At 42.7% G+C, this 25,783-nt stretch overlaps 2 protein-coding genes across 11 annotated transcripts; one reads left to right on the forward strand and one right to left on the reverse strand.

The window, feature by feature from the left end:
- Nucleotides 1-860: 860 nt before the first annotated feature.
- CCHCR1 (coiled-coil alpha-helical rod protein 1) lies at nt 861-20,094 on the reverse strand. 8 transcript variants are annotated; one of them, XR_011973265.1, is made up of 18 exons: nt 19,316-19,547; nt 18,713-18,779; nt 18,404-18,620; nt 16,937-17,240; nt 15,616-15,779; nt 15,367-15,502; nt 15,005-15,115; nt 14,610-14,759; nt 3,642-3,752; nt 3,448-3,554; nt 3,181-3,293; nt 2,933-2,981; nt 2,638-2,771; nt 2,273-2,461; nt 2,017-2,118; nt 1,549-1,762; nt 1,288-1,420; nt 861-1,108 (listed from the first exon to the last, which is right to left on the reverse strand). XR_011973265.1 is itself a non-coding variant. In XM_072637481.1 (18 exons), exons 2-18 carry the CDS (start codon nt 18,771-18,773, stop codon nt 990-992), a joined length of 2,352 nt encoding a protein of 783 aa, XP_072493582.1. In that variant the 5' UTR covers nt 18,774-18,779; nt 19,944-20,094; the 3' UTR covers nt 861-989. The 8 variants fall into 8 exon arrangements, 7 of the variants coding, with proteins under 7 accessions (XP_072493582.1, XP_072493580.1, XP_072493579.1 ...); XM_072637481.1 differs by lacking the exon at nt 19,316-19,547 and adding an exon at nt 19,944-20,094 and having other exon boundaries at nt 1,549-1,700; XM_072637479.1 differs by lacking the exon at nt 19,316-19,547 and adding an exon at nt 19,980-20,085 and having other exon boundaries at nt 1,549-1,700.
- TCF19 (transcription factor 19) lies at nt 20,031-25,294 on the forward strand. 3 transcript variants are annotated; one of them, XM_072637517.1, is made up of 5 exons: nt 20,031-20,665; nt 21,097-21,523; nt 23,393-23,957; nt 24,843-25,072; nt 25,206-25,294. In XM_072637517.1, the coding sequence occupies exons 2-4, from the start codon at nt 21,286-21,288 to the stop codon at nt 25,069-25,071; spliced, it is 1,032 nt and encodes a 343-aa protein (XP_072493618.1). In that variant the 5' UTR covers nt 20,031-20,665; nt 21,097-21,285; the 3' UTR covers nt 25,072; nt 25,206-25,294. The 3 variants fall into 3 exon arrangements, with proteins under 3 accessions (XP_072493618.1, XP_072493619.1, XP_072493617.1); XM_072637518.1 differs by lacking the exon at nt 25,206-25,294 and adding an exon at nt 24,143-24,312 and having other exon boundaries at nt 24,843-24,914; XM_072637516.1 differs by lacking the exon at nt 25,206-25,294 and having other exon boundaries at nt 24,843-25,166.
- The last annotated feature ends 489 nt before the right edge of the window (nt 25,295-25,783 follow it).

Raw genomic sequence — 25,783 nt, forward strand, 5'->3', positions numbered from 1 at the left:
TCCTAGCTATGAGTGTAAACTTCACCCTGCATGAAACAACACAAGGAAGAACCTACAGCACATTGGGAATGACTCAAAACAAGGAAGAAAATAGCAGGAAACCCTAATTCCCTTTTGTTATGGACAGTCATCTTCTTTGCTCCTGTCCCTCAGTGCTCCTCCTTCCCCTCCCTCAGCCCTCTTTGTGGCTCTCCCCCCTCTTCTGCCCTCCGACAGCCTTCTCTCTGGGCCTCGTTCCCATTTCTAAGTTGGTCCTTCCTTAGAACTCTTTCAGGGTTTCACAGTCGATTGCTTCTTCCAGTGGTGAAAGCTTTTCTTTTCCAAATTATTATTTTTTAATTGTCACTTATCACTTGTCTGAACGGATGCAGTCAAGGGAACTGAACTAGGACAATAATTTATACGATAACAATATTGTAAAGACCAGCAACTCTGAAGGGCTTAAGAGCTCTGGGCAAGGCAGGGCTCAATTATGGTTCCAGAGGACTCCTGGCTCCTGACAGGCGAAGGGCTGAGAGCACACACTGAGGCACACACAGGTTTACATATAGACAATGTAAGAATTTGTTTTGCTTGACATACTTGTTACTAGGATTTTGGTGTTTTCTTCAAAGTAGGGAGGGATAGAATGTTGATTTTAATTGAAAAAAATCTTTGATAAAAAATTGTGGCTTCTCAAAATATCATCCAGATCCAACTAGGGAATGGAGGATATGAAAAAGGTTCTTACTCTTGGGAGTGAGCTACAAAGGGAAAATCTTACATTTCATAGGAAAGGGGGAAGGAGGTACATAGAGACAAAGAGAACTGCTGGGAAGACATCCTTATATCCTTAGAGACAATATTTCCAAACTCACAGATCCTACTAAAACCTCCTTTATTTAGTGAAAGAATATTCACAGACAGTAAGGCAGATGTAGCTCAGGGATTAGAGCCAGCAGGTGGTCATACTTGCTATCTTCTCCACCTGTTCTGTTTCCCTTTACAGTTTATAACTGGTAAGAGGAGGATCCCACAATTGAGCACCTCCCATTGTCTCCCTCCTCTTCTCGAGTGATAACCTCACTCATTTCCTGCAGATCATCCAGCAATGCAGAGAGACAGGATCCTGAGAAGGAATCCATAAAAGGGAGTTACATAAGAGAAAGCTCTTACATTTGGTGTGAAATAAGGGGGAGGGGAGAGATAGGTGTGGATACTAAAGAAGAGGAAAATCTAGAGAAATGTTAAGAGACATTGTGGATCCCTAGGGGAATAATAAGGTTCCAAACTCCCTTTGAATTCTACCTTTCAAAAGTTGCTTGGGGGCACTTAGAGTTTGAGAGGTTCCAGAGCCAGGTTCCAGTGATGGGGAAGAAAGAACTGCAAACAGCCGTTGTTGTTTGTATCGGGAAAGGAGACCCTCTTGCTTTAGGGTGGCCTAGGACAAAGAGAGTTAGAATAAATGTTTCTCCACCCCCAGTTCTTCCTAGAATAGAGTTCTAATTTTTTCTGTGCTCTGACTATAAAGAGAAAAATTATAGCTCATGGTCAAGGGTAAATCCATACCAACATAAGGTTTTTGTCTCGTTCCAGCTCTTGAAGCTTCTGCCTCAACCGGAATCCTTCTTCCCTCTGGGCCTCCTCTTGCAGACGTCCCAGCTCCTGGCTACGCTCCTTGTCTCGGGCTGCTTGGCGTTGGGCCTGGCGCAGAGAAACCACTGGCGAGATGGAAGGAAGATGTGTAAGGACCAATCCAAAGGTATTATGGCCAAGGTAGTTCCTGGACAAGGAATTGGGAAACCAGAGATCTAACTGCTGATTTCCAGCTAACAGTTATGTAACTTTGGGCAAATCACTTTACTTATCTAGGCTTCATTCATAAAACGAGAGATGCTAGATTCCATGATCTTTATAGTTCCTTCTACTTCTAAAATTCTATTCATCTATAAATCTGTAATCTCAGAGGAACAAGAAGACTCCCTATAATACTATCTATACATAATACTATTTTCCCTTTCCATTCCTAAAGCTCACCAGCTTTAGCATGTTCCCTCCGGGCTTCATTCAGTCTTTTCTCCAACTCTGAAAGCTGATCTCGAAGCCTTGACTCCACTTCAGCCACCTTCTCCTGTAAGTCTAGGGAGGGAAGGGGAGATTTGAGTCCCATTTACCTTTGTCCCTACCCCTTTGAACTGCTTGCCTCAGGATCAGGATCCATGAGTTATGTATGGCACTGCAGAATGAATTCCCCACCTCCACTCCTTTCAGAATTCTTCATTTTCCCCTATACCTCTCCCATAGGTCTCTTGCTGCTGGTTTAGCTCTCGCCGAAGGCAAGCAGCCTCTTCTGTACTCTCCTTCTGACTCAGTCGAGCTGCCTTCAGCTGAATCCCAACCTCAGCCAAAGATTCCTGGGTTTTTTGCAGCTCCTGCTCCAACTGTCGGGCCTCCTCACTTAGCCGAATTCGCTCTGCCTCCCCTGAGTATCAGATAATCAATACTGTCATACTGCTGTATCAGAATGTAGATCCTTGGCTCTTACCCACCATCACTAGCCCCAATTCTCTTTCTGCAGGATATTAAGTATCTTGCTCTCCCATTTATAGTTCTCTATACCTTCAGAGGGAACCCAACCATTCAAGAGTCTTGTGCTACCTTGTTCCCGGGCCCGCCTCACTTCCTGTTGGATGAGACGGGCACTCAGCTGTAGTTCTTCATCTAAGCGGTTCTTTTCTTCTCTTAGCTGCTGCAACTCAAGTCCTATTTCTTCAGGCAGTGGGGGTGGGCGGCTGTAGAAAGTGGACAGAGGAACTAGGTCAAGTAGAGAGAAGCTAAAAACAGACCTTTCGCCTCTAGTCTTCAGGTTCACAAGCATCTAGCCCTTGAGGCCCCACTCTTCTCCCCTAGGTTCACCTCCCAGGACTAATGGTTCTCTGCCTTCTAATCTTACCTCTGTTCCAGATGCAGCTGCGAAAGCGCTATTTTCCGAGCCACAAGGCCTTAAAAAATGGGGGAAGAGAGAATAGAGCTGGGTTACTGAAAAAACAAAGGAAAAAGATAGGAAAAATGGAAAGAAGAGATCATAGGCTAGATCTGTGAGGGGATACATGGAAGGTAGATTACAGAAGATAAATGAGTGTGGAGGGAGGGAAATAATTAAACAGGACATAGAGCCCCTGAATAGAATGGACTTCCTACCTTGAATAGTACGGACCTGTCGGGAAGCATAGCCAAGTCGGTTGTTGAGGCTAGGAAGCTGAGCCACAGCCTCCTCCACCTTAGCTACCTGATCCTGCAGCCAGTTTTGGGAACTGAAGAGATAAGAGAACATCAACTACCCCAAGAACAATCCTCTTTTCTCCCTTCCAAAATCCCCTTGCCTTCTGGTCCTTTCTCACCCAAGACCCCTTGGCAGAGAAGACAAGAAAAATGAACACCTGCCTACCCCCTCCTCTTCTAGAATACCTGCTCACAGCACTAGCCACAAGCTTCATGTGCTCCTCAGCCATCTTTGTTTGTTGCTGCTGCCGCAGCCTGGCATCCTGAGCCCGGGTCAGCTCCCCTTGAAGCACCTGCAAAGCATGGCTATGAGAGAAAGGCTCTGGCCAGAGGCCACGCTGCCTCAGCTCATGCCTCCTCCTCTTTCCCCATGTACCCACCTTGCTGTTAACTCTTTCTACCTCCACTTCAGCAGCTTTGTCCTGCAGGGATTGATGCAAGATGGCTGACTCCTGGCCACAGGAGGCTACTTCCCCTTCAAGTTCTGCCACCTGGGAGAGAGAAGAAATTGAGTGTCAAGTTTCTGGATTCTTAAGGAAAATGACAATTGGAGACAAAGGAACAGGTTAGCCTCGGTTCCTTGGCAGCAGAATGCTTGAGGTTCTTGACAGAAGTGGGGACTAATTTAGGGTTACCTTCTGGAAAATCTGGAAAGACTTATATGAAGTGATGTTGAGTGACACGAGCAGAACCAGAAGAACAGTGTACACAGTCACAGTGTGTGATGACTGTCTCTGACAGACTTACTTCTTTTCAGCAATGCAAGGACCTAAGACAACTCCAAAAGACTCACGACGGAAAATGCTGTCCACATCCAGAAAAAGACCTATTGGATCTGAATGCAAACCAAAGGATACTATTTGCTCTTTTGTTTTGTTTCTTCTTTCTCATGGTTCCTCCCATTGGTTTTGATTCTTCTTTACAACATGACTAATGAGAAAATAGGTTTAATATGAATGTCTATGTATAGCCTATATCAGATTGCATGTCATCTTGGAGAGGGAGGAGAGGAGGCAAACAGAGAAAATTTAAAACTCAAAAGCTTATGGAAATGTTGAAAACTAAAAAACAAATTAATTTAAAAACAAAAGAAAATACATCCTAGTGGTCCAAATATAGACCACACTCCCCTCCCTAACCCCCACCCCAACTCTCTCAAGAGTTAGTTTTGTACAAAATCTGAATATAGCTAACAAGAGTAGTGTTATTTCCCAGTTCAGGAATACAACCTATATTTGGGACACTACATTATGTGAAAAGTCTATTTCCATAAATAATTCAGTGCCTAGCTACTGTGTGTAGAACCCTGTGCTAGGCCTTGGAAAAATTACAAAATTGAGATGTCATTCCAGCCCTTGTACAGTATACGTTCTCTTTCAAGGATTCGTCCTTCCAATTAATAATAAGCATTTAACAAATGTCAAGCACTGTACTAAGTACTGGGGGGAGACAGAGAATGGGGCAGCTAAGTGGTGCAGTGGATAGAGCACCAGTGCAGAAGTCAGGAGGACCTGAGTTCAAATCTCACCTCAGACACTTGACACTCACTAGCTGTGTGACCTTGGACAAGTCACTTAACCCCAATTGCCTCATCCTGGGTCATTTCCAGTCATCCTGATGAATATCTGGTCACTGGATTCAGATGGCTCTGGAGGAGAAGTGAGGCTGGTGACCTGCACAGCCCTCCCTCACTCAAAACAAAGTTAAGAGCAAGTCATATCATCATTTCTCTGATGGCGTGGTCTTCTTCAGCAACAAAGAATGAACACACACACACACACACACACACACACACACACACACACACACACACACACTCTGGGGATGCAGTGAATGGGAGATGGGGGGTAGGCCTTCTGCCGAAAGATTTGGAGGAGGCAGAGCCAAGACAGCAGAGTAAGGCAGGGACTCACCTGAGATCTCCCCCCAAGCTCTCCAAATACCATTAAATAATGACTAAAAAAATTCAAGAGCAGCAGAACCCACAAAAAGATGGAGTGAAACAATTTTCCAGCCCAAGACAACTTAGAAGATCAGCAAAAAAGGTCTTTCACACCAGCGTGAGAGAGAAGCATAGTTCAGCACAGCCCTGGCCCAAGCAAACCAGGAACAAGACTTGGAAGTCACTGAATCAACAGCTGCTTCTGGAGCTCTCAGTCCACAAAAAGTAAAGGGGTCAAACAACTTGTCAGAAGATAACAGGCAGTCTCTTTGCTATCACTGAGGCTTTGCCCATATTTCAATAAAGATCAAAGTGCTCCTTGGTAGTCCCAGGGTGAGAAGGAGCACTAGCACACAAGAGCTTTGAGCCACAGTGGAACAAGGACCCTCCTCAAAGTTCCAGGGGAGAAAAGAGAGCTTGTGGTCACTCACAGACTAGGGCATAGACCAGCAGAGTAGTAAATGCACCTCTCCTTTGATCATACCATCTTGGAAGAACTGAAAATTTATAGGTTCCTAAAAGTATCTCTGAAAACAGCTGCACAAAACCCCTCAGTCTTGAGACAGTGCATCCTCCACCCTGGAAGCAGAGACCTACTTTAACAAATAGTTAAAAGTCAAGTAATAGGCTAGGAATATGAGCAGAAACAGACAAAAGTTCAGACCATAGAAAGTTACTATAGTGACAAGGAAAATCAAAACACACAATCAGAAGAAAATAATAAAATCAAAGCTTTCTGCATCCAAAACCTCCACGAAAGTATGACTTGATCTCAGGCCATGGAAGAGCTCAAAAGGGATTTTGAAAATCAAGTAAAAGAGGTAGAGGAAAAATTGGGAAGAGAAATGAAAGTGATACAAGAAAATCATGAGAAATCATTCAACAGCTTGGTAAAGAAGATGCAAAAAAATACCAAAGAAAATAACACTTTATAAAATACTGTCCCGATGGCAAAAGAGATCCAAAAAGCCAATGCGGAGAAGAATGCTTTAAAAAGTAGAATAGGCCAGATGGAAAAGGAGGTTCATAAGCTCACTCAAGAAAATAATTCCTTAAAAATTAGAATTAAGCAAATGGAAGCCAATGACTTTCTGAGAAATTAAGAAACAATAAAACAAATCGAAGAATGAAAAAAACAGAAGACAATGTAAAATATGTTATTGGGAAAACAACTGATCTGGAAAACAGATCCTGGAGAGATAATTTAAAAATTACTGGACTACCTGAAAACCACAATCAAAAAAAAAGAGCCAAGAAATTATCAGAGAAAACTGCCTTGATATTCTAGAACCAGAGGGTAAAATAGAAATTTTTAAAAATCCACTGATCACTTTCTTAAAGAAATCCCCAAATGAAAACTCCCAGGAATATTACGGCCAAATTCCAGAGTTCTCAGGTCAAGGAGAAAATATTGCAATCAGCCAGAAAGAAACAATTCAAGTATCATGGAGCCACAGTCGAGATAACACAAAAATTGAGCGGCTTATACATTAGAGCAGCACTTCTTGAACTGTGGGTCATGACCCCATATGGAGTTGCATAACTGAATGTGAAGGTCGTGAAAAATTTGGCAACAGTAAAAGGTATTCTGAACACTCAACAACCAAAAATTAATGAAAAAATCAAATGCATAATGAATGTGAGGTGTTTCTAGCAGCGTTTGCCTGTGTTGTATCACACAACTTCACTACAGCCTTGGTTCTGAATACACAACATGCACACTTTGCACTGCACATATCATCACACCATATAACACGAATGAATACTGCCAGAAACACCCTGGCTCAGATCAAGGCTACTGTATGTTATAAATTGCAGTGTTTTTACTGTACATAAAAAGTTTTCTGCTCTTATAGAACCTAATAGTTTAATTATGAAAAATAAAGACTTTTAATATTTTCCTACCATCATTCCTCAGCAAGTAAGTATTAAATTTGTGTATCTTCGGTTTGTATTGTTAGAATGTTTGCTTTTTAAAATTGCTGTTCTCCTTTTACAGAAACATGAGTGTTTAATTGCAGCAAGACAAAAGCCCTTTAATAATATTTCTCCATCACCACTGTATGTGTGTGAACATCAATTTTTTAAATTAAGCACAGATAAATGTAATTTCATAAACTAAAGCTAGTATTTGAGAAGGGATTAGCAATATTTATATTTTAGGGCAAAAATATTTTTTGGTTACGGGTAAGTGGCTAAATTTAGACAGAAGAGGTAAAAATACTGATGACAACGTGGCAGAGTCTTCACCACCAGGCTGTAGTACACGTAAATTGACAAGAAACAGGAAGTACGTCAAATCATTTTTGCAACAAGGAATTACTTCTAATAATGATGATGGTGTGGAAAAATCTCTTTGCTTAATTTGTAAGGAAGTTTTGGCTGCAGAGAGCATGAAACCAGCCAAACTAAGACAACATCTTAATACCAAGCACGCGGCATACTACAATAAATCAAAGGAATATTTTGAATGACTTTTAAAATCTTCAAATAGAGAAAAACAATGTTTTGAAAAATTTGTTACTGTCTACAAAATGTATTTATTAGTATCTTACAAAACTTCTTATTTAATTGCAGAAACTTTTTTAAAAAGCCCTAAGCCAAGGAGAAGATCTCATGCTACCTGCTATATGTCAGAAATAGTTCATGGAAAAAAGTATGGGGATACAATTTGTAAAATTCCTTTATCAAATGATAAGTTTCCAAAAGAAATTCTGAAATTAGCAATGACCAATTCCAGGAGCTTATTACCAAGCATAAGGGCAATCTAAAGTTTTCAATTCAGTTAGACGAAACAACATGGCACAGTTGTTACTTTCTGTAGATATGTTTATGAAGGAAGGATACAAGAGTAATTATTGTTTCGTCACCCTTTGATACAGCACACAAGAGGGGAAGATTTCATATATACGGAAATATGCACATGCCCTCTGAAGAGGGCAAAGTTTAAGCAGACTACCGAAAATGAAAGGTAAAGTGGTTATATTTTTGACTGAGTAGAAACTCAATTTTCTTCATTTTTTTTTATAATGACTTATGGCTTTCAAAATTGTACTATTTGTCAGATATTTTCAAAAAACTCAATTTGACTTAAACAGGCTGCTTCAAGGAAAAAATTGTATCATATTTATGTTAAAAGATAAAATTGAAAGTTTTACTTTAAAAGTGAACATATGGAAAAATAGTGTGGAAATTTAGAAATATTTACAGCTACAGATGATTTTATAATCGAAAATAACCATCCCAAAGATTTAGTTGTAAGAATTATAACTGATCATCCGAAGTACCTGGAGACAGTTTCAGAAATACTTCCCTTCAAGTTTTGATTCCAAAAAACTAAGTTGGGTTCATAAACCATAATCAATTAAAATCAAACACACAAGTCATCTGCCATCAAAGTTCAAGAATAATTTACGAAGTTACCAAGTGACACAGGTTTAAAACTTGTTTCCTAAAAAAATCATTAAATGAATTTTAGCTTGGGATTAGGATAGTTTCCAACAATTTCTGAAATGGCCCTAAACATACTAAAGTCATTTTGTACTATGTATTTATGCAAAGTGGTATTCTCAGCACTGATAATTATAAAAATCAAAATATCGATCCACTCTGAAAAACACTGAAGATGCTCTATGTTCTGCAGTATCAAATATTCCAACAAGATTTAATTCTTTACGTAAAAATAAACAAGCACATCCATCTCATTAGTATGCAAATTTGCTTTCACCTTTAATAAATGGTAAAATTATATCTATACCAAAGAATTGTTTTAAAAATAAATTTCCTTATGATTTATTATCAGTAAACATTTGATCCATACACCTATTTTATATACCTATATGTACAGGGTTGCATAAAAATTTTTCAGGTAAAAAGGTATCACAAGTGGAAAAAGTTTAAGAAGCCCTGCAATAAAGGATCAGATGGCTTGGAATATGATATTCCAGAGATCAGAGGAGCTAGGATTAAAACCAAGAATCACCTACCCAGCAAAATTGAGTATAATCTTTCAGGGGAAAAAAAATGTACATGGAATGAAACAGAGGACTTTCAAGGAAAGACCAGAGTGGAACAGAAAATCTGACTTTCAAATACAAGACTAAAGAGAAGCACAAAAAGGTAAACAGGAAAGGGAAATCATAAGGGACTTAATAAGGTTAAACTGTTTACATTTCCACGTGGGATGATGATACTTGTAACTCATAAGAACTTTGTCATTATCAGGGCACATTAAGGGAGTACATATAGACAGAGGGCACAGGCTGTGAGTTGAATATGAAGAAATGATATCTAAAAAAATAAAAGTAAAGGGTCAGAGAGAAATGTATTGGGAGAAAGGGAAAGGGAGGGATAGAGTGGGGTAAATTATCTCACACAAAAGAGGCAAAAAAGCTTTTACAATGGAGGGGAAGAGGAAGGAGGTGAGAGGGAGTGAGTGAACGTTATTCTCATCAAAAATGCATGTACTACATACATACTCAATTGGGTACAGAAATCTATCTTACTCTGCTGGAAAGTAGGAGGGGGAATGGGATCAGAGAAGGAGCAGGGAGGGAATTGACAGAAGGGAGGGTAGATTAGGGGAGGGGGTAGGCAGAAGCAAAACACTTTTGAGGAGGGACAGAGTAAAAGGAGAAGGAGAACAGAATAAACAAGAGGGCTGGGAGTAGGATGGAAGGAAATACAGTCAGCAATAGTAACTATGAAAAAAAAATGTGAAGCAAATTTCTCTGACAAAGGCCTCATTTCTGAAACATAGAGAACTGAGTCAAATTTATAAAAATAAGAGCCATTCCCCCAGTTGATAAATGATCAAAAGATAAGAAGTTTCCAGATGAAGTAATCAAAGTTATCTATAGCCATATGAAAAAATGCTCACTATTGACTGAAGAAATGCATATTAAAACAATTTGGAGGTACTACCTATCAGAGTGGCTAATAGGACAGAAAAGGAAAATGACAAATGGTGGAGGGGATGTGGGAAAAATAGGGCATTAATGTACTGTTGGTGGAGTTGTGAACTGATTCAACCATTCTGTAGAGCAAAACTTGCAACTATGCTCAAAGGGCTACAAAACCATTCATACCCTTTGATACCTAGGTCTGTATCCCAAAAGAGATTAAAAAAAACAAAAAGGAAAAGGATTTATATGCACAAAAATATTTGTGACAGTTCTTTTCTGGGGGCAAAAATTAGAAATTGAGGGGATGTCCATTAACTAGGGAATAGCCAAATAAGTTGTGGTATGTGATTGTGATGAAGTACTATTGTGCTATGAAAAATGATGAACAGGACACCCTCAGAAAAGCCTAGACAGACTTGCATGAGATGATGAAAAGTGAAACGTACTGAGTACAAAGTAACAGCAATATTGTAAGATGATCAGAGGTGGATGAGTTAGCTATTCTCAGCAATACAATGGTCTAAGACAACTCTGAAGGACTTATAATGAAAAATGCTGTCCCATCCCCAGAGATAGTGTCTAAATACAACTTTAAGCATGATTTTTTTGTGCTTTCTTTTTGTGGTTTTTTTTCGGGGGGAGGGGTCTATGTTTTCTTTCACAACATGACTATTATCAAAATGTTTTGCATGACTACACTTGTATAACCTATATCAAATTGGTTGTCTTCTCAATGGGAGGGGCACGGGAAGTAGGAAGGAAGAGAATTTGGAAGTTTTAAAAATGAATGTTAAAAATTGTTTTTACATGTAACTGGGGGAGAAATAAAATACTAAATAAAAACAAGGGAAAAAAAGAAAGTGGGATTTGAAATGAGTCTTGAAGAAAGCCTAAAGACATAGGTGAGAAGTGAAAAGGGAACATATTTCACATATGTGAAACAGCAAGTGAAAGAACAAAGAGGTAGGAGATGTGTCCTGTTCAAAGCACAAAAAATAAGCCAATATACATATGTGTATGTGTACACACATTTTTTTGGTATGACACACTTTTAAATTTAACCTACATTATTAACATTTTCTCCATCACATTCTTAAGTCACGACCATCAACAAAACAAAAAATTAAGCCCTGATGTGTAAAGTGCTCACATTAAAAATTTAACAATAGGCTCTTACCAACCAGTTCAAGCTGGCTCCCACATACTCCCGTTATGTTCAAAAGGTAGCTCTGAACCTCAGTTAGAACTGATGTGAACTGAACAGAACTGAAAAGTTAAAATGAACCTCAGAGGTCATCTTTGGAATGTACTTTGCAGACCTTAAAGTGCAACATAACCATGAATTGTTGATAACAATGACATCTAATCTAGCAGTTCTCAAAGTGTGGTCTTCGGTGAGTCCTCAAAACTCTTTCAAGGGTGCTTAAAAAACTACTTTTAAAATAATACTAAGATGCTTTAATTTCTAATAAGTTAAATAATGCTAGATATTACCCAACTAAACAAAAGCTCTTTTGGAATCCTCAACAATGTTTAATTTTGGTCCTGAGACCAAAAAAATTTGAGAATCACTGATCTAGATTAACTCTTGGTGCTAGACGTTACCCAAATAAACAAAGGCTCCTTGGAGTACTCAAAAATTTTTCATCTTGGTCCTGAGACCAAAAAAATTTGAGAAACACTGATCTAGAGTAATTCTTAACCCAAAGCAAATTCCACTGACAACAAACACCTTTAGTAGTGGTCTTCTGACTCTGAGTCTACTATAACAAAGTTCTTCCTTAAGAGACTTCAAAAGTCAAGGTATAACCCAAAGCCCTGTAACATCTTTTAATAAATATATTTAGTTTTTATTTGTTCAATCAGCAAAAATCTGCTTTCTCCTCCTCCTACCCCACCATCTGAGAACTAAAGAAAAACAAAACCCATTACAAAAATGTATAGTCAATCAAAACAAATTCCCACAGTGGCTATATCCAAAAAAAAAATTGTCTTCATTCTGCACTGAGTTTTTCACTTCTCTATCAGGAGTTGGGTAGTACATTTCATCATCTCTGGAATCATGGTCAGTTATTATGCTAAGAATTCCTAATTCTTTCAAAATTGTTTGCCTTTACCACATTACTTTCATTTTTCTTTTCCATTTCTCCTAGTTCTGTTTACTTCACTCTGCATCAGTTCACACAAACTTTCACAGAAAGTGAAACTTCACTGAAACTATCTTCTCTTAATTATTTCCATTACATGTATATACCATGGTTTGCTTATCCATTGCACAATTTATGCATATCCCTTCAGATTCTCATTCTTTGCCATCTCAAAAAGAGCTGCATTTTTAAACACTGTTAGTTTGTTTTGCTTAAAATCAATCCCTCCTTATTCTACTTTCTTTTTAATTCCCCCTCCCTCTTCCTCTATCCCTATTTCTGTGTTGAATAAAATGTATTTATAAACCCAGATGAGAGACTGAAGCAGTAACTGCTCCCCCAATCCCTCTTCATTTGCAGATAACTCTACTTACCACACCCAATGTGAGCTAATTTTTCCTAACTTTTCTTATTTCTTCCCATTATCCCCCAACCCTTCAAAAACCCCTCCATTCCTCTTTCCCTCTTTCCTTTACTCTTTTAAGGTTATCAAGACATAGCAGAGCCACTCACAGGCTAATTACTGTCCTATGACTCCTCATAATAGGTTTCCGAAGGGACATATGTATCATCTCCTCATATCTGAATGTTAGTTTATCCTTATTTAGTCTTTTACGATTGCTAATTCATTTTTAATTTTTTTTTTTATTTCTCTTAAATCTAGTGTTTGAACTTCAAAGTTTTTACACAATTCTGGTCGTTTCACCAAGAATGGTTGGAAATCTGCTATTGCATTAAATATTCATTTTTTTCCCTATAGTATTACACTAAGATTTGCTGGGTACGTTATTCTAGGCTACAAGCCCATATCCTGTGCCTTTTGGAATAGTATATTCCAAGTTTTCCATTCTTTTACAGTGCTGGCTCTAAATCATGTATGATCCTGATTATGACTCTCTGGAATCTGAATTCTTTCCTTCTGGTACTTGCAGTATTTTTTCTTTGCCATGGAAACTCTGGATTTTGGCTATGATATTTCCGAGAGTTTTCATATTGGGGCTTGTAGATATTTTTGTATTTCCACTTTGTTCTCTGGTTCTAAGAGAACTGAGCAGTTTTAAGATTTCTTCAAGTATATCTAGGCTCTTTTTTTTTTTGGTCATGGCATTCAGAGTTCAATGATTTTCAAATTTTTTCTCCTTGATGTTTTCTAGGCCAATTGTTGTTATAAGATGCCTTCTCATTTTTTTTCAGTCTTTTGACTTTAATATTTCTTGGTGTCTCAAGGAATCATTGGTCTATGCTAATTTTCAGGCAGTCTGTTTGGACAAAGTTTTGTAACTTTTGTGCCAAGCTACCAATTTTGGGGTTTTTTCCCAATTCTTTCATTCATAACTTTTCTTTCTTTTCCAATTTTTTCCTCAAGCATTCTCATTTTACTTATAAAAACGTTTTTAACTTAAAAAAAAAACAACCTCTTGTTTCATCTCTTCCAGGAATTCCAAATGAGTTTGTGTTTTGCTCTGAGGCTTTACTTAATATTTTTTTTTTTGAATCATTATCTTTTTCTGTGTTTGGGTCTTGACATCCCCTGCCACCATAATAGATTCTTCCAACCTGCTTTCTAACTTCAGACATGGTGCTGGGGCTGGGTTCTGTGGGGGCACATCTAGGGGGCAGGCAGAGGCTGGTCCTGCTGCGGCTTTCTTGGAGTGCTGAGTACTGCGTTATTCAGGGACAGACTGGGAACCTGCAAGCTTTCAGTGATCCCAATGGGGTCTAATCCAGGGCAAAGCCTAACTGTTGCCCCTTTGTCTGTGCTCTGCAAGTTCTTGACCTGAGACTGTGTCTAAACTACAGTAGACAGCCGCTGGACTCGAATCCTATCAGCTAAAAAGTTCTATTGGTTTAGCATGACAGAATTGTTGACTCCCCTTAAGTTTGCAATTCCTACCCTGGTTATTCCTCTGCAGGCTAGGCTGGATGCTAGAAGTGAGAAACAGCTCTTAGAAGTGAGAAACAGCTCTGCTCCTAGGGTCTAAGACATAGCTTTACTACTTTCTTCTAAACTTCTTCCTTTTCATCCAGGGCCTCCCAACTTGGGAACACCACCCCAGGGTGTAGATCCCCTCTACAACCCAGAAGTGGGTAGTAGGCTGCCAGTGCCTACTTGTCTCTTAGTGTTCCAGTATGGATCTAGGACCTCTAGTATATTTTCTAGGTCTATTTGGAGAAGTTTCTACTCCTCCATCTTGGCTCTGCCTCCAGTGTAAAATATATTATCTTCCTTGTTTCACCTCATTCCTTCCCCCTTGAAACATTTCACATCTCCCCAGTCAAAAGTCTATATACCTATGAAGTATGAGAGAGAGAGAGAAAGAGAGAGAGAGGGAGTGTGTTGGAAAGAGAAGTTACCTTTCCTTTCAGCTTTTGGGTATGTTGAGTATGTTCCAACTCTTGGGCTTTCAGCTGCACCATCAAGGCAAACACTTTTTCCCTCCAACGGCTCAGCAGGGCCTGAGCCTTCCTGGCTGCCTCAGACTCCAGGGGGTCTGTGGGCTGGACCTTCAAGGTAAAGAAGAAAACATGAGGTCACAGCTTAAATGGGAATAAGGTAAACCTTTTACTGCTCCTACTTATCTTAAGCAACAAAAAGGTCAAGATAAGAGTGAAAATCTACAAAGTAAGAGGGAACATAGGGGCAAGAGTGAGGAGAGAAAGAGTCCAAGAGGAACTGGGCTGGTAGGGAAGTCCCAGATGGGACTCTTGCAGAGAGAATACTTGAATGCTATGAAGAGAGCCAAGCATACCTTCCGACCCAGCTCCTCTTCCTGTAGGGCAAGGATGTCCTGGAGGCTCTGCACTCGAACCTGTAGCAATTCCAAAGTGGTACACAGGGCATCCCGATCCTCCTGCAAATGCTGGCCAGGGAAAGGAAATTCTTATCTACAGTAACATCTTTGTACTTGTCCCTAAAATGTGCCTACTTCTCCCTCCCCTCAGGTCTCTGTGTACCACAGGGTAAAATCCCCTTCTAAACTAAGGACTATTTCCCCCCAGAAGCTATGCATATTCATCAGCTCCAAAAGAATCTCTGTATCCACCTCCAATCTCCCAACCCACATCCCCATTTCCACCCCCCAAGGATAAAACCACTGAGCTTATCTCTCACCTGCACCGTCTCCAGCAGCTGCTTCCTCTCCTGCTCCCATGTCTGGTTCTTGCTTTCTGGTGGGACTTGATCCCCTACGTACCTCCTAAGCTGCTCAACAAGGGCCACCTGGGCCTTGAGATCTGAATGCGCCTTACTAAGATTGGTGAGTAGGAGTGAGAAAGTAAAGGCTATCAGTGAAAGACCCCAGAAACATGCTCTTCCTACATAGCTGCTGACTACTTTTATTGACCCTATATTCCTCCTCACCTTAGTTCCTCCCTTAACATCTTAGCCTCCCTCTGTACAACGGCCAACTCCTTGGTCTCTTTTTCCCTCTTAGATTCCATGGTCTTGAGTTTCTCCTCCAACTCATGGGCCTTGTTGGCCAGGGTAGCAAGAGCTTCCTGGTGAGCTGCGGTCATTTGAGAGATCTCAAGAAGAAAACAATGACAGAGCAGGGGCTGAATTGGAAGGAGCTTCTCATCTTTCCTCTAAAAGTTCCCACTTCCTCACTCAAACTCCTTCCTAGTGGCCTACTTCTCTTCGCTTCCTATCTCCCTTCCCTTCCTGGGCCTCTATTTCCATCTTCCCCACTCTCTTATTTTAATTAATATAATACCTGACAAACATGTATTAAATGGCTACTGTATTTAGAGCACTGTGCTAGGCATTGGAGCAGATATAAAATTTAGACTAAGAAATTGTCCCTGATCTCATCAAGTTTATAGTCCAAGGGAGGAATGACAGTGCTATGTGTGAGGAGAATGAGGAAAGTTGTGAGTTTGAGGTGTTTTGTTTATTTGTTTGAGCAAGAGGCATGTAATCTAGTTTTTAAAGAATGGGTAGGAATTCAGTAAGCAAGGAGGCACTTCAGGTAGGCACTGAGTACAATTTGAATAAAGGTATGGAAGTAGGAAAGAACAGGATATGTATGAAGGACAATCCAATGTAGCTGAAGCATATACAGTGTATGGAAGGGGGTAATATGAAATAAGACCAGAGGGTTTAGGCAGGCCCAGATTCTGGACAGTCTTGAAAGCCAGACTAAGGAGTTTTAACTTTATTTAGGCAATAGGGAACTACTGAAGGATTTTGAATAGAAGAGTGACTCAATCAAATATACATCTGACAAAGAATATTAGGAGGGCGACAATGTGAAGGATACATTGGAATGGAGAGGGAGGGAATAGTGATGGAAGAAGACATGTTAGGAGACTACAGCAATATTCTAGGCAGATAGTGTTTGGGGTCCATTTTAACATGAGTTCCAAAAGGAAAATAGGTAGAATATTTGAGTACTAAGAAGTAAATGAAAGTTTTGGGAGAGAAGCAGGATATCTGAATTCTGAGAAGTGGGGAAAGAGAACAAGGAGGATGAATGGAGAGAACCCTATCCTAACAGCCCCAGCCTGCTTCCTTCAGGTTCTGCTTTACTCTCAATTCTCAACATCTTCCTGGCCAAGCAGATTACTATTCTAATTGAATATCAAAGGATCTTTGCTAAAGTGATTATCTCAGATTAATTCCCTACCATGTGGAACTGAGACAAATCCCAACTAACACCTAGTATTTTCTTATTCTCATTCACCTGTTCCTTGTGCACCCTCTGAGTCTCTTCAAGCTCTTGTCTGTTTCCTTCTTCCAATTTCTTCCGAATGAGCTCTGCCCCAGCCAAAGCAGCACGAAGCTCCTCCACCTCAACCCGCATTGCCTGTTTTGCCTGTCCTAAGACTTCCAGCTCCTCACCCTGGCTTGCCAGATGAGCCTTCTGATGGACTGAAGCCAACCGCAAAGCCTGGCTCTCAATCTCAAGTCTCCGAATCTCTTCCAGTTGTTGAGAGATCATTTCAGTTCGGGAATTCAAGCCTTGTGGCCCTACATAGTCCAGGGACCTTTGGGGAAAGTTATAGGTGAGATATGGCCTCTTTGGTCTTACACAAGAAAGGGATGGACAAGAGGGCCGCTCTGTTTCCATCTAGGTAGTTATGAGGACTTCTCTGATCTGATATGTAAGGATAAGGAAGTGAAAAGGGTGCCTCGGGGGAAACTGGAAGTCAGTCAGACACACAAGAGGATGCAAAACCTGGAAACAGTAAGGATTCTGTGATCTACTCCTTAAACATTTACTTAGCACTTTTTATGTGTAGGATACTAAGCTAGATGCTGGGGATACAAAAAGGTATGTACCATAATCTATACCTTTAAGTGTACTTAACGGGCCTTATCCTAGTTGAGGGAAGGCATTCACATACGTAAAAAGATAACAGTTGCATCTATTGCATAGTTGCATCAATTAAGTGTACCTCATGAATGGTACAATGAGTGCTAGGATATCTGATTCACAAGTAGATGAAGACATTATGAATCTAAGAGTTCGGCTTGAGGTGGAAAAGGAAGGGATACTCAGTCTTCTGTGCTCTGGTTTGAGAGAATGAGGAGCCTGAACTCCAACCTGAGGTAGGGGCAGAGAAGGCAATGGATCCTCTTGTTCTAATGTGACAAGAATAGGGGCTGGTTAATAATTTATTGAGCATTTACGGTATAAATTCTCCTAAACCTTCTGAGAGGAGGCAATAAAAATAAAAGACATGATCCCAGTCCTTGAGAAACAGCTCTAATATCATCACAATGTTATTTCAGAATCCATGGCTGCCTTATAACAAAGTCCTTTGGTAATTCAGGAGCAAAAACAGTAGCGGACAGGATCTAAGATAGACCTGCCTGTAACTCCACTCTAAAATCAATAATTTTATTAAGACATTAAATTTAGAAGAGTCAGGATATACACGTGAGACAAGAAAAAATACAAAAGATCAAATAATACAGTTCAAATTTCATACACAAAAGCAGAAGGTACACAGAATTTTAAAAAATCAGAACTGTTTGTTTTCTATCTTTCTTACAAGGGAAGGCTTGTGGGGTAAGATAGGAGAGAAGGGTATATATGGAAATTAATGGAAAATAAAAGAAAAATCCATCAATTAAACTTTTAAAAATAATTAACACAGAAGTGAAGAACAATTACAGGCAGAAGCTAGAATAACTAGATCCCTACCTGGTCCTTCTTTTGGGATCCTCACTATCACCTGCCCCATCTTGTTCTCTCAAAATTTGTAGTCTATGATGCTCCCATCTACGATCATTGTTATCATAGCCGTGATGGGGTGAAGGCAGGACTATGGGTAAGGGTGGGGACTGGACAGAAGTGGTCCTGGACATGCTTGGAAGGGGCCGTGTTTGGAAATGAGATGGAGGCATGAGCCCAGTGAGACCTGAGTAAGCAGAGGACAGAAAGGTCAATATTGAAGGTATAGAAATAGGGTATGCAATCTCCAATTCCATAATCCATCCCTATCCCTTTTACCTGAAGACTGGAACATCCCAAAAGTGGATGGGGGTTCCAGGTTCTTTCTCCAGCCATCCATTTTTTCCTGTGGAGCAAGAGAAACACCTCAAGCTCCAATTCATTTTCCAAGGTTCCAACCAATCCCTGGGAAAGATCCTATGATAACCTTGCCAATTCCTTAGGTAATTTAACATCTATCCAGTTATCATTTCTTTCCTTCCCCTCCCCATCCCTATCACCCTCATTTTTGAAAGTGACAAACTGGAACATCTATGAAATAATCAGTGGCTGGCTCCCACCTAGCTTTGATAAGAGACTCCATAACACAAAACCCACGATAAAAAATAATTTTCTAAGGGAAGCAGGATCTAGGATTAAGGCCTCCAGACCCCTGAAGGTCTACATGGCATTCATAGGACTTGGGTAGCGCCTTTCTCTCCCCTTTGGGCTCTACTTTTCTTATTCTGTGATCTGAAGGTGAGTGAGCACGTACGGAATTAAAGGGCTAGGGAAGCAGCTCCACTGGATGGTTTGCTCAGGGTGGCCCCGGGGGTTAATCCCCTCCCCCCCACCATTATTCCCAACACTGATTTCCCACTCCCCATCAAAGAGTCAGCATACTGCTTGGCACCAGACGAAGTCTGTAAGATGCAGAGATCTCGAGTTACCATTAACAGCAAAGCAATTTTCGGAACCATCTTCCTGGGTGAGCAGGAAGTCTAACAGTCCTTTGCCCATGTGGGGCCTTCTGCTCATCTCTAGCCCCTGTTAGTTTGTCTTTCATCCCACCCTGATGCTCTCACTTTCTCTCTCTATGGCGCTTACCATCCACTCCAGCCGCCCTCCTCCCCGCCTCTCCTGCACCCCCGTGCCCCGCCCCCTCTCTCACCCACTTTGTTCCCCGTCCTACGCTCCCCCCTCCCTCCCTCTAATTTGCTCGGCCCGGGTCCCGTCACAATTGCAGCTCTCTGGCCGCCCCTCAGCGCCCCCGCTTCCCCCAAGCCTCCCCTAGCTCCTGCTCCCTCTTCCCCGGGCCCTTCGTGTCCCTCCTCGCCCCGTTCCTCGTCTCTCGGTGCCCCCTCGCCCCACGGCCCCAGACCTCCAGCACTTCCTTTGCCCTGCCCCTGTCCCCCTCAGCTCCCTAGTGCCCACGTTCCCTTGCCCCCCTCCACCCCTTCCCGCCCTCAACTGACTCACTCTCGTGCCCCCTTACCCAGCGCGAGACCCCACCCTCCCCTTGTTGCCCCACCTCCGCCACAAAGTACCCCGCCCTCCACAGACTGACCGCGCTTGCGCAGAGCGGGCCAGCCGGCGGGCTCCGGGACCCGCGTACTTCATTCGGAATGGGGAGGGAGGGAGGACGAATCGAGACACGCAAGCGCCGTGGCGTCCATATGGTGAACCAATCCAGGGACTCGGCCTATCCCCGCGCCCTTACAGATCCCTCCTCCCCACCGAGCTCCTCCTCCTTTCCCTGAAACCCGGGAAAATTCAATGGCCAATCGGGAAGCGAAGAAAGCGGTCGCGCCGGGTCCTTTTTGTGCCTTTCCTGACTACCGCCCAATGGGGTCTGGGCGATGGAATGAGGACTGTCCAATGGGGAAATGGCATCGGGAGGGGGCGGGGTATCTGAGGCGCGCGGAATTCGGGCCCGGGGAGTTTGCGAAGGTGTTGGACGCTCGCCTGTCCTCGGAGGCTCCGCCCAGCTCCGCTCCGGGCCCGGCTTCTGCCTGAGCCCTCTGCTTTTGCTAGCCCTGTCAAACTTCAGCCCGAGCGTGCGCGCGGGGGACAGGGTGGGGTGGGGGTCCTGTGGAGGGGGGACTGGGGTCCTAGCCTCCTCGGTCGAGGTTTGTATTGCCTGAGGGAGGGGCACGGCACGCTGAGATTGTCCGGCACTGATTGATCCGAAATTAGGCTGCCCGGGCTGGGGGGACCCGCGTTTGCATTGCTTCGGAAGCAGTAGGACCCCAGGTTTGCATTGCACTCCAGAGGGGAGGGAGGTAAGGGATCTTGCTTCGCTTTACTCCAGAAATAGGGATCCTCAGCCCGCATTTCCGGGGTTGCAGTCTTATCACCTTGAAAGGTTCTTAAGCCCCCTGACAAGAGTGAGGTGTTGAGCCAGGAAAGTTGCGGGGGGAGGACCTCTGGAAAAGTCCTTTTGAAAGAAAGGGCCCCCTCGCCCCCAATTGCACCGAATAACTAAGTTATTATTAAACAGTGGTGGAAACCGGCCTCATTACGATCCCTACTGTTACATTGTACCAACTGAGTATACAATAGTATCCAATACTCCGGGTGTTAGTTAGTTTCACGGGTTACGAGCCGGTCCTTAATTTAGCCTGATACATCTTCCCTAGTTTTGCATTGCACCGGGGATGACACCTTAATTTTTTTCTTTCAAGGCCAAGTTGTCCCCCTCGGTTTGCGAGCTGAATACCTTCCAAATTTTCGTTGTACTGAACCGAATTGCACAAGAATTGTACTCCAAGTTTGCATCTGAACATCTCTCCATTTTTAATTACCCAAGGGTAGAAAGAGCTATGTATTCCCTGACTTTAGAAGGGAGTCCATAGGGGAAAGCCCCTCCCCCCATGTTGCCCTGCTTCCAGCTGCTTCGCATGGGGGTTGGGAAGGGTGGAGATCTCTATACTTTTCACCCTCCCACTGGGGCTGGCTGTACCTACCACTTGGGCCTCAGAGCTGACCTGTGTGATGTGGCCCTTCGGCCCCAGTGTGAGCCTGTCCTCATCTCCCCGGTCCATGCCAAGCTGCATGCTGAAAGCCAAGGTGACGACTGGAGAGTCAGCCTGGAGGACTGCAGTAGCTACGGTGAGCCTGGACGTGGCTGGCTCTCTTTTTAGGCAGATAGGTATAAATAGGTATGGTATGATTTGAGAAGTACCCTAGGACCCAATTGTCATTGCCACTCAGATTCCTCCTCTAGATTAGACAGCAAAGATCAAAAGACTTAAGTTGTCTCCAAAAGGTACCTGCTGTCTGTTAGGGTGATGTGCTATATGTGATATGTGTGTATATGGATGAAAGCCTTTCAGAGCAGATTAATTCCATGGTTGAGTTATGAGATTAGTTCCATATTTATATTTTATTACAGAATTGTTGCATTTATCCCATGTCACTTGATCTTTAAAACAATTGTGTGAGGTTTCCCCATTTTATAGTTTTCTGAGATTCAGATTAAGTGACAATTCATGTTTCTATAGCACTTTAAGGTTTATTGGTCATTTTCCTACCAGCAATCCTGTGAAGTGTAGGGTAAATATTATAATCTTTGTTACAGGGACTGCTTACTAGGTAAGGGGATACAAATAAAGAAACTGGGTACTAACTATGCTTTGCCCAAGGTCACATAGTTAGTAATCGTCAAAAGGTTACTAGAGCTCACTCTTTCACACTCCATACACACTGCCTGTGTTTTAGCAGATCAGCAAGCTTGCTCACCTTGGAAAGTATAAAACAGGTCCCAAGGGAACTGTACACAAGATAACAATTTTATTGCGGAGCAAGAAAAAAGGGGGTGAGTGGGGTTCAGTTCTAGAAGAGAAGAGAAAAGGCAGGGAAGCTCTGGCACAGGTTTTCCAGGAGTTGGCAATGAAATTAAATAAATATAGGGACTTTTTAAGATCACATCTCCAAGGTACACTCCCTCTGCTGCTCACTATTAGTCCAGGTTCCCAAGGCTTTAGTATTTTTCTTTGTTACTTTGGCCTGACCATGTTGTTCAACCGTTTAGCTGTCTGACGTTTCATGCCCTCTGGACTTTTATCCAGGGGTTTTCTTGGCCCTTGCAATAGCCATTTCCTTCTACAGTGGATTTAGGCAAACAGATTAAGTGATCTGCCCAGGGTCACACAGTTTAAGAGACCAGATTTTAATTTAGATCTTTCTAACTCCCAACCTATCCACTGAGTCATCTAGCTGTCAATAGATTTCAGGAAAGGTTCCTTTTGATCCAGAAGATTTTTTAATGTTTGACCCAAAAGAAATAGGAGGTTTCTTCTGTGTCTCAGAAGCCTCAGGGAAGCCCTAAGGTCCCTATTGGTGGGAGGGGGGAATCCCAAAACTAAGATTGTCCCTGTTTGGAACAGGTCTGGGTGTCTAACTAGCCCCATTGGTTTCTTATTGTCAGTGAAGACTGAGTCTTTACAGAATATGATTTTAAAAGGACAGGGGAAGAATTACTAACTCTTTCCATTCTGTGCTAACTTTGTTAGGAAACCCCCAGGAGCAGTGAGCTGAGATGATTGGGGGAGCCAATCCCTTCAGTTTACCTGGAGCCAGGCAGGATAGGAAACTAGAGAGAATGCCTAGTTATGCCTGTGAACTCATCATTTATAGAATCAAGGTCCTGATTCAAATTCCAGCTTGTTTCTTACTTTGTGTGTTATGGAACTCTGGGCTGGTCCCTTTCCCTGCACTAAAAGAATGATTAAAGCCCCTTTTAGTTTTAACAGTTTACAAAACAGTCCCTGTTGTCAAAATGCTTGAGGTTATGATCTGAGTGAAGCTGAAATGGGAGGAGAGGATGATTCACCTTAGGAAATTGGCTATCCTACATGACTTTTTGACTGTTATCTTTGTCTTGCCTTCCTTTCTCTGCCTTTCTTCTCTTCATCTGTTTTTCCTTCTATCTCTCTCCCTCTCTTTCCCTCTCTCTCTGTTCCACTCTCCTACTTACAGGTACCTTGGTCAACAATGTCAGGCTCCCCAGGGGTCACCAACTGGAACTGAGTGACGGTGATTTCCTAACCTTTGGCCCTAAGGGGCCTGTGGGAGCCAGCCCTCCTGAGTTCTACTTCATGTTCCAGCGTGTCAGAGTCCGACCCCAAGACTTTGCTGCTATCACTGTCCCCAGAGCTGAGGGAGAATCAGGAGGTGAAGGTGGTTTTTGGCCCATGCTGCCCCCTCTGGGGGCCCCACAGCGTCCTCTCAGCACTCTCTCCCCTGCTCCTAAGGCCACCCTGATCCTCAGCTCCATTGGCAGCCTCAGCAAACTCCAGCCTCAGCCCCTTACATTCTCCAGGGTTGGGGGTGAAGGTCAGGGCCTGACCTTTCCAGTGACCTTTAGGGAGGCAGGGGCCACCCTTCCCACTCCACCTCCAGCCCCTCGGAACCGTCGGAAGTCAGCACACAAGGTGCTGGCTGAGCTAGAGGATGAGGGGGGAACTGAGGAGAGCCCTCCCAGAGTTCAGGCCGAAACCAGAAAGAAGCCTCGAGGAATGAAGATTCCAGTCACTCCCAGTGGGTAAGTGGGGGGACCGGCCTAACCTCAGAGGTAACATTGAGCTGTGAGGAGTTTTTTCTGGCTCAGGAAGACAGAGGGAGTGCTCCCAAGAGAGGAAGGGGAGAGAAGGCTCTGGAAAATCTCCAGCCCAGATAAGCCATATTCACCATTCAACACTACAGATTGTCCAATATCTTCTGTCTTAGGAGACAGAGACAGAAGAAGAAACAGGAGGTTGGCAGGGACTATGAGAAAAAAACTGGAGGGGTGATAAGAACAAAAGCAGGGAGGAAGAGAGGAATGGTGGACATGGGAAAGAAAGAAAAGTATATAGTACTTTAAAATTTACAGAGCTTCTACCTCATAACTCACTCAGGTAATAAATATTCTCCACATTTTACAGATGAGGAAACAGCCTCAGGTTAAATGGTAGATAGCATTTAACCATACACACGTATACATATTGCTGGCCTTTTCCATAGAGAGGCAGTGTGGTACAGTAGCACGAGCACTGAATTTGGACTCAGAGGACCTGAGTTGGAATCCAGCTGCTGCCACTTGCTACCTGCATCACTCTTGCCAAGTTGCAGCCTCTGTGGGCATTGTTTTCCTTCTATGAAGGATGAGAGAATTTGGACTGGGTAGCCTTTGATTTGCCCTTGATCATGCAGCAAGTAAATATTACTGTCAGAATATGAACGCAGGCCTCTTGACTACCAGGTCCAACATTTTTTCTACTGTACCACACTGCCCTACTCAGAAATGGGGGAAAGTCCTTCGGGTACTTCCTGTTGTGTGCCACACCATATCAGGTTGGACCCTAAACTCATCCCTTGGAATAGGAGCACATTTCTACCTTACCTTTTTTAAGGGTTTTTTGTGTCTTTCCACCAAATCCCCTTTCAGAAAACGACGTGGCCGTCCCCGGAAGTACATGTCATCTCAGAATGCAGCTCCCCCTCCAACTGGGGGAGGGGAGCCCTGTGCAGCCCTCAGCTGCCAGCCACCGCAAGAAGAGACAGTGGCCTGGGTCCAGTGTGATGGCTGTGATGCGTGGTTCCATGTGGCCTGTGCAGGTTGCAGCTACCGGGCTGCTCAAGAAGCTGACTACCGCTGTTCTAGTTGCCAAGCCTAAGGTGATGGAAAGCATTTAAGAAAGATCCTGGCAACTTGCTGCCTACTCCATGGAGATGGGAGCCAAAAGTCAGGAGTTGGATGTAGTAGGAATGAAAGGGGTTCTGAAGGAATACTTTCTACTTCCCTCCCCAGGAGGAAAGACTTCCAGGAAGGAATTGCCCATCCATGGATACTAAGGGACTTTAGCAGGCCCCTAAAGTAACATGGAGGAGAATGACTTTTGACTGTGGCTGTTGTCTCAAGGAGTATCCTGTTGCTAGAGAACATGGAACTGATTCCAGGGTCCATTTGCTCCCAGATGCCATATACTTGGGACCAGAAAGTTACCCAACTCTGGAAATCAAGACTATGTCAAATGAATGGCTTCAGGAACCCCAGAATTGGATGAGAAAGCTTTCAGAAGGCCGTTTAGAGTATTTCCCTGGGAGAATCTGGAAAACTTCAGGTTTGGCTGTGAGAGGGCAGGGAAAAGGGGGGGAAAAAGTTCCAGTATGATCCTGATCCTCAAACATGCTGCTTCTCACCTAACAGCCTGCCCCAAAGCTCCACTGGCCATTGTGTCCAGTTCCCCAATCCTTGGTCTTTTCTGATCTACCGTTTCCCCTTCCCGCTTCTTTCTAAATAAAGAACCAGCTGCTGATTTGTCTGTTATTTTGTTTCTTAACACCATAGACTTCACCCACACTCTTCCTCATTTCTCACTCTCACTT

Source organism: Notamacropus eugenii, chromosome 2 (genome assembly GCF_028372415.1).
Source record: "Notamacropus eugenii isolate mMacEug1 chromosome 2, mMacEug1.pri_v2, whole genome shotgun sequence".
NCBI lineage: Eukaryota > Metazoa > Chordata > Mammalia > Diprotodontia > Macropodidae > Notamacropus > Notamacropus eugenii.

Excerpts from the sequence above, each read along its gene's own strand:
- TCF19 (XM_072637517.1), top strand. The coding sequence starts at position 21,286 with ATGTTGCCCTGCTTCCAGCTGCTTCGCATGGGGGTTGGGAAGGGTGGA. Across the intron at positions 21,524-23,392 it reads GGAGGACTGCAGTAGCTACG|GTACCTTGGTCAACAATGTC; the intron begins GTGAGCCTGGAC and ends TCCTACTTACAG. Across the intron at positions 23,958-24,842 it reads ATTCCAGTCACTCCCAGTGG|AAAACGACGTGGCCGTCCCC; the intron begins GTAAGTGGGGGG and ends ATCCCCTTTCAG.
- CCHCR1 (XM_072637475.1), bottom strand. The coding sequence starts at position 19,450 with ATGAGCAGAAGGCCCCACATGGGCAAAGGACTGTTAGACTTCCTGCTC. Across the intron at positions 18,780-19,315 it reads ACTTCGTCTGGTGCCAAGCA|GAAAAAATGGATGGCTGGAG; the intron begins GTATGCTGACTC and ends CTTGCTCCACAG. Across the intron at positions 15,780-16,936 it reads AGAGGGTGCACAAGGAACAG|ATCTCTCAAATGACCGCAGC; the intron begins GTGAATGAGAAT and ends TTTCTTCTTGAG.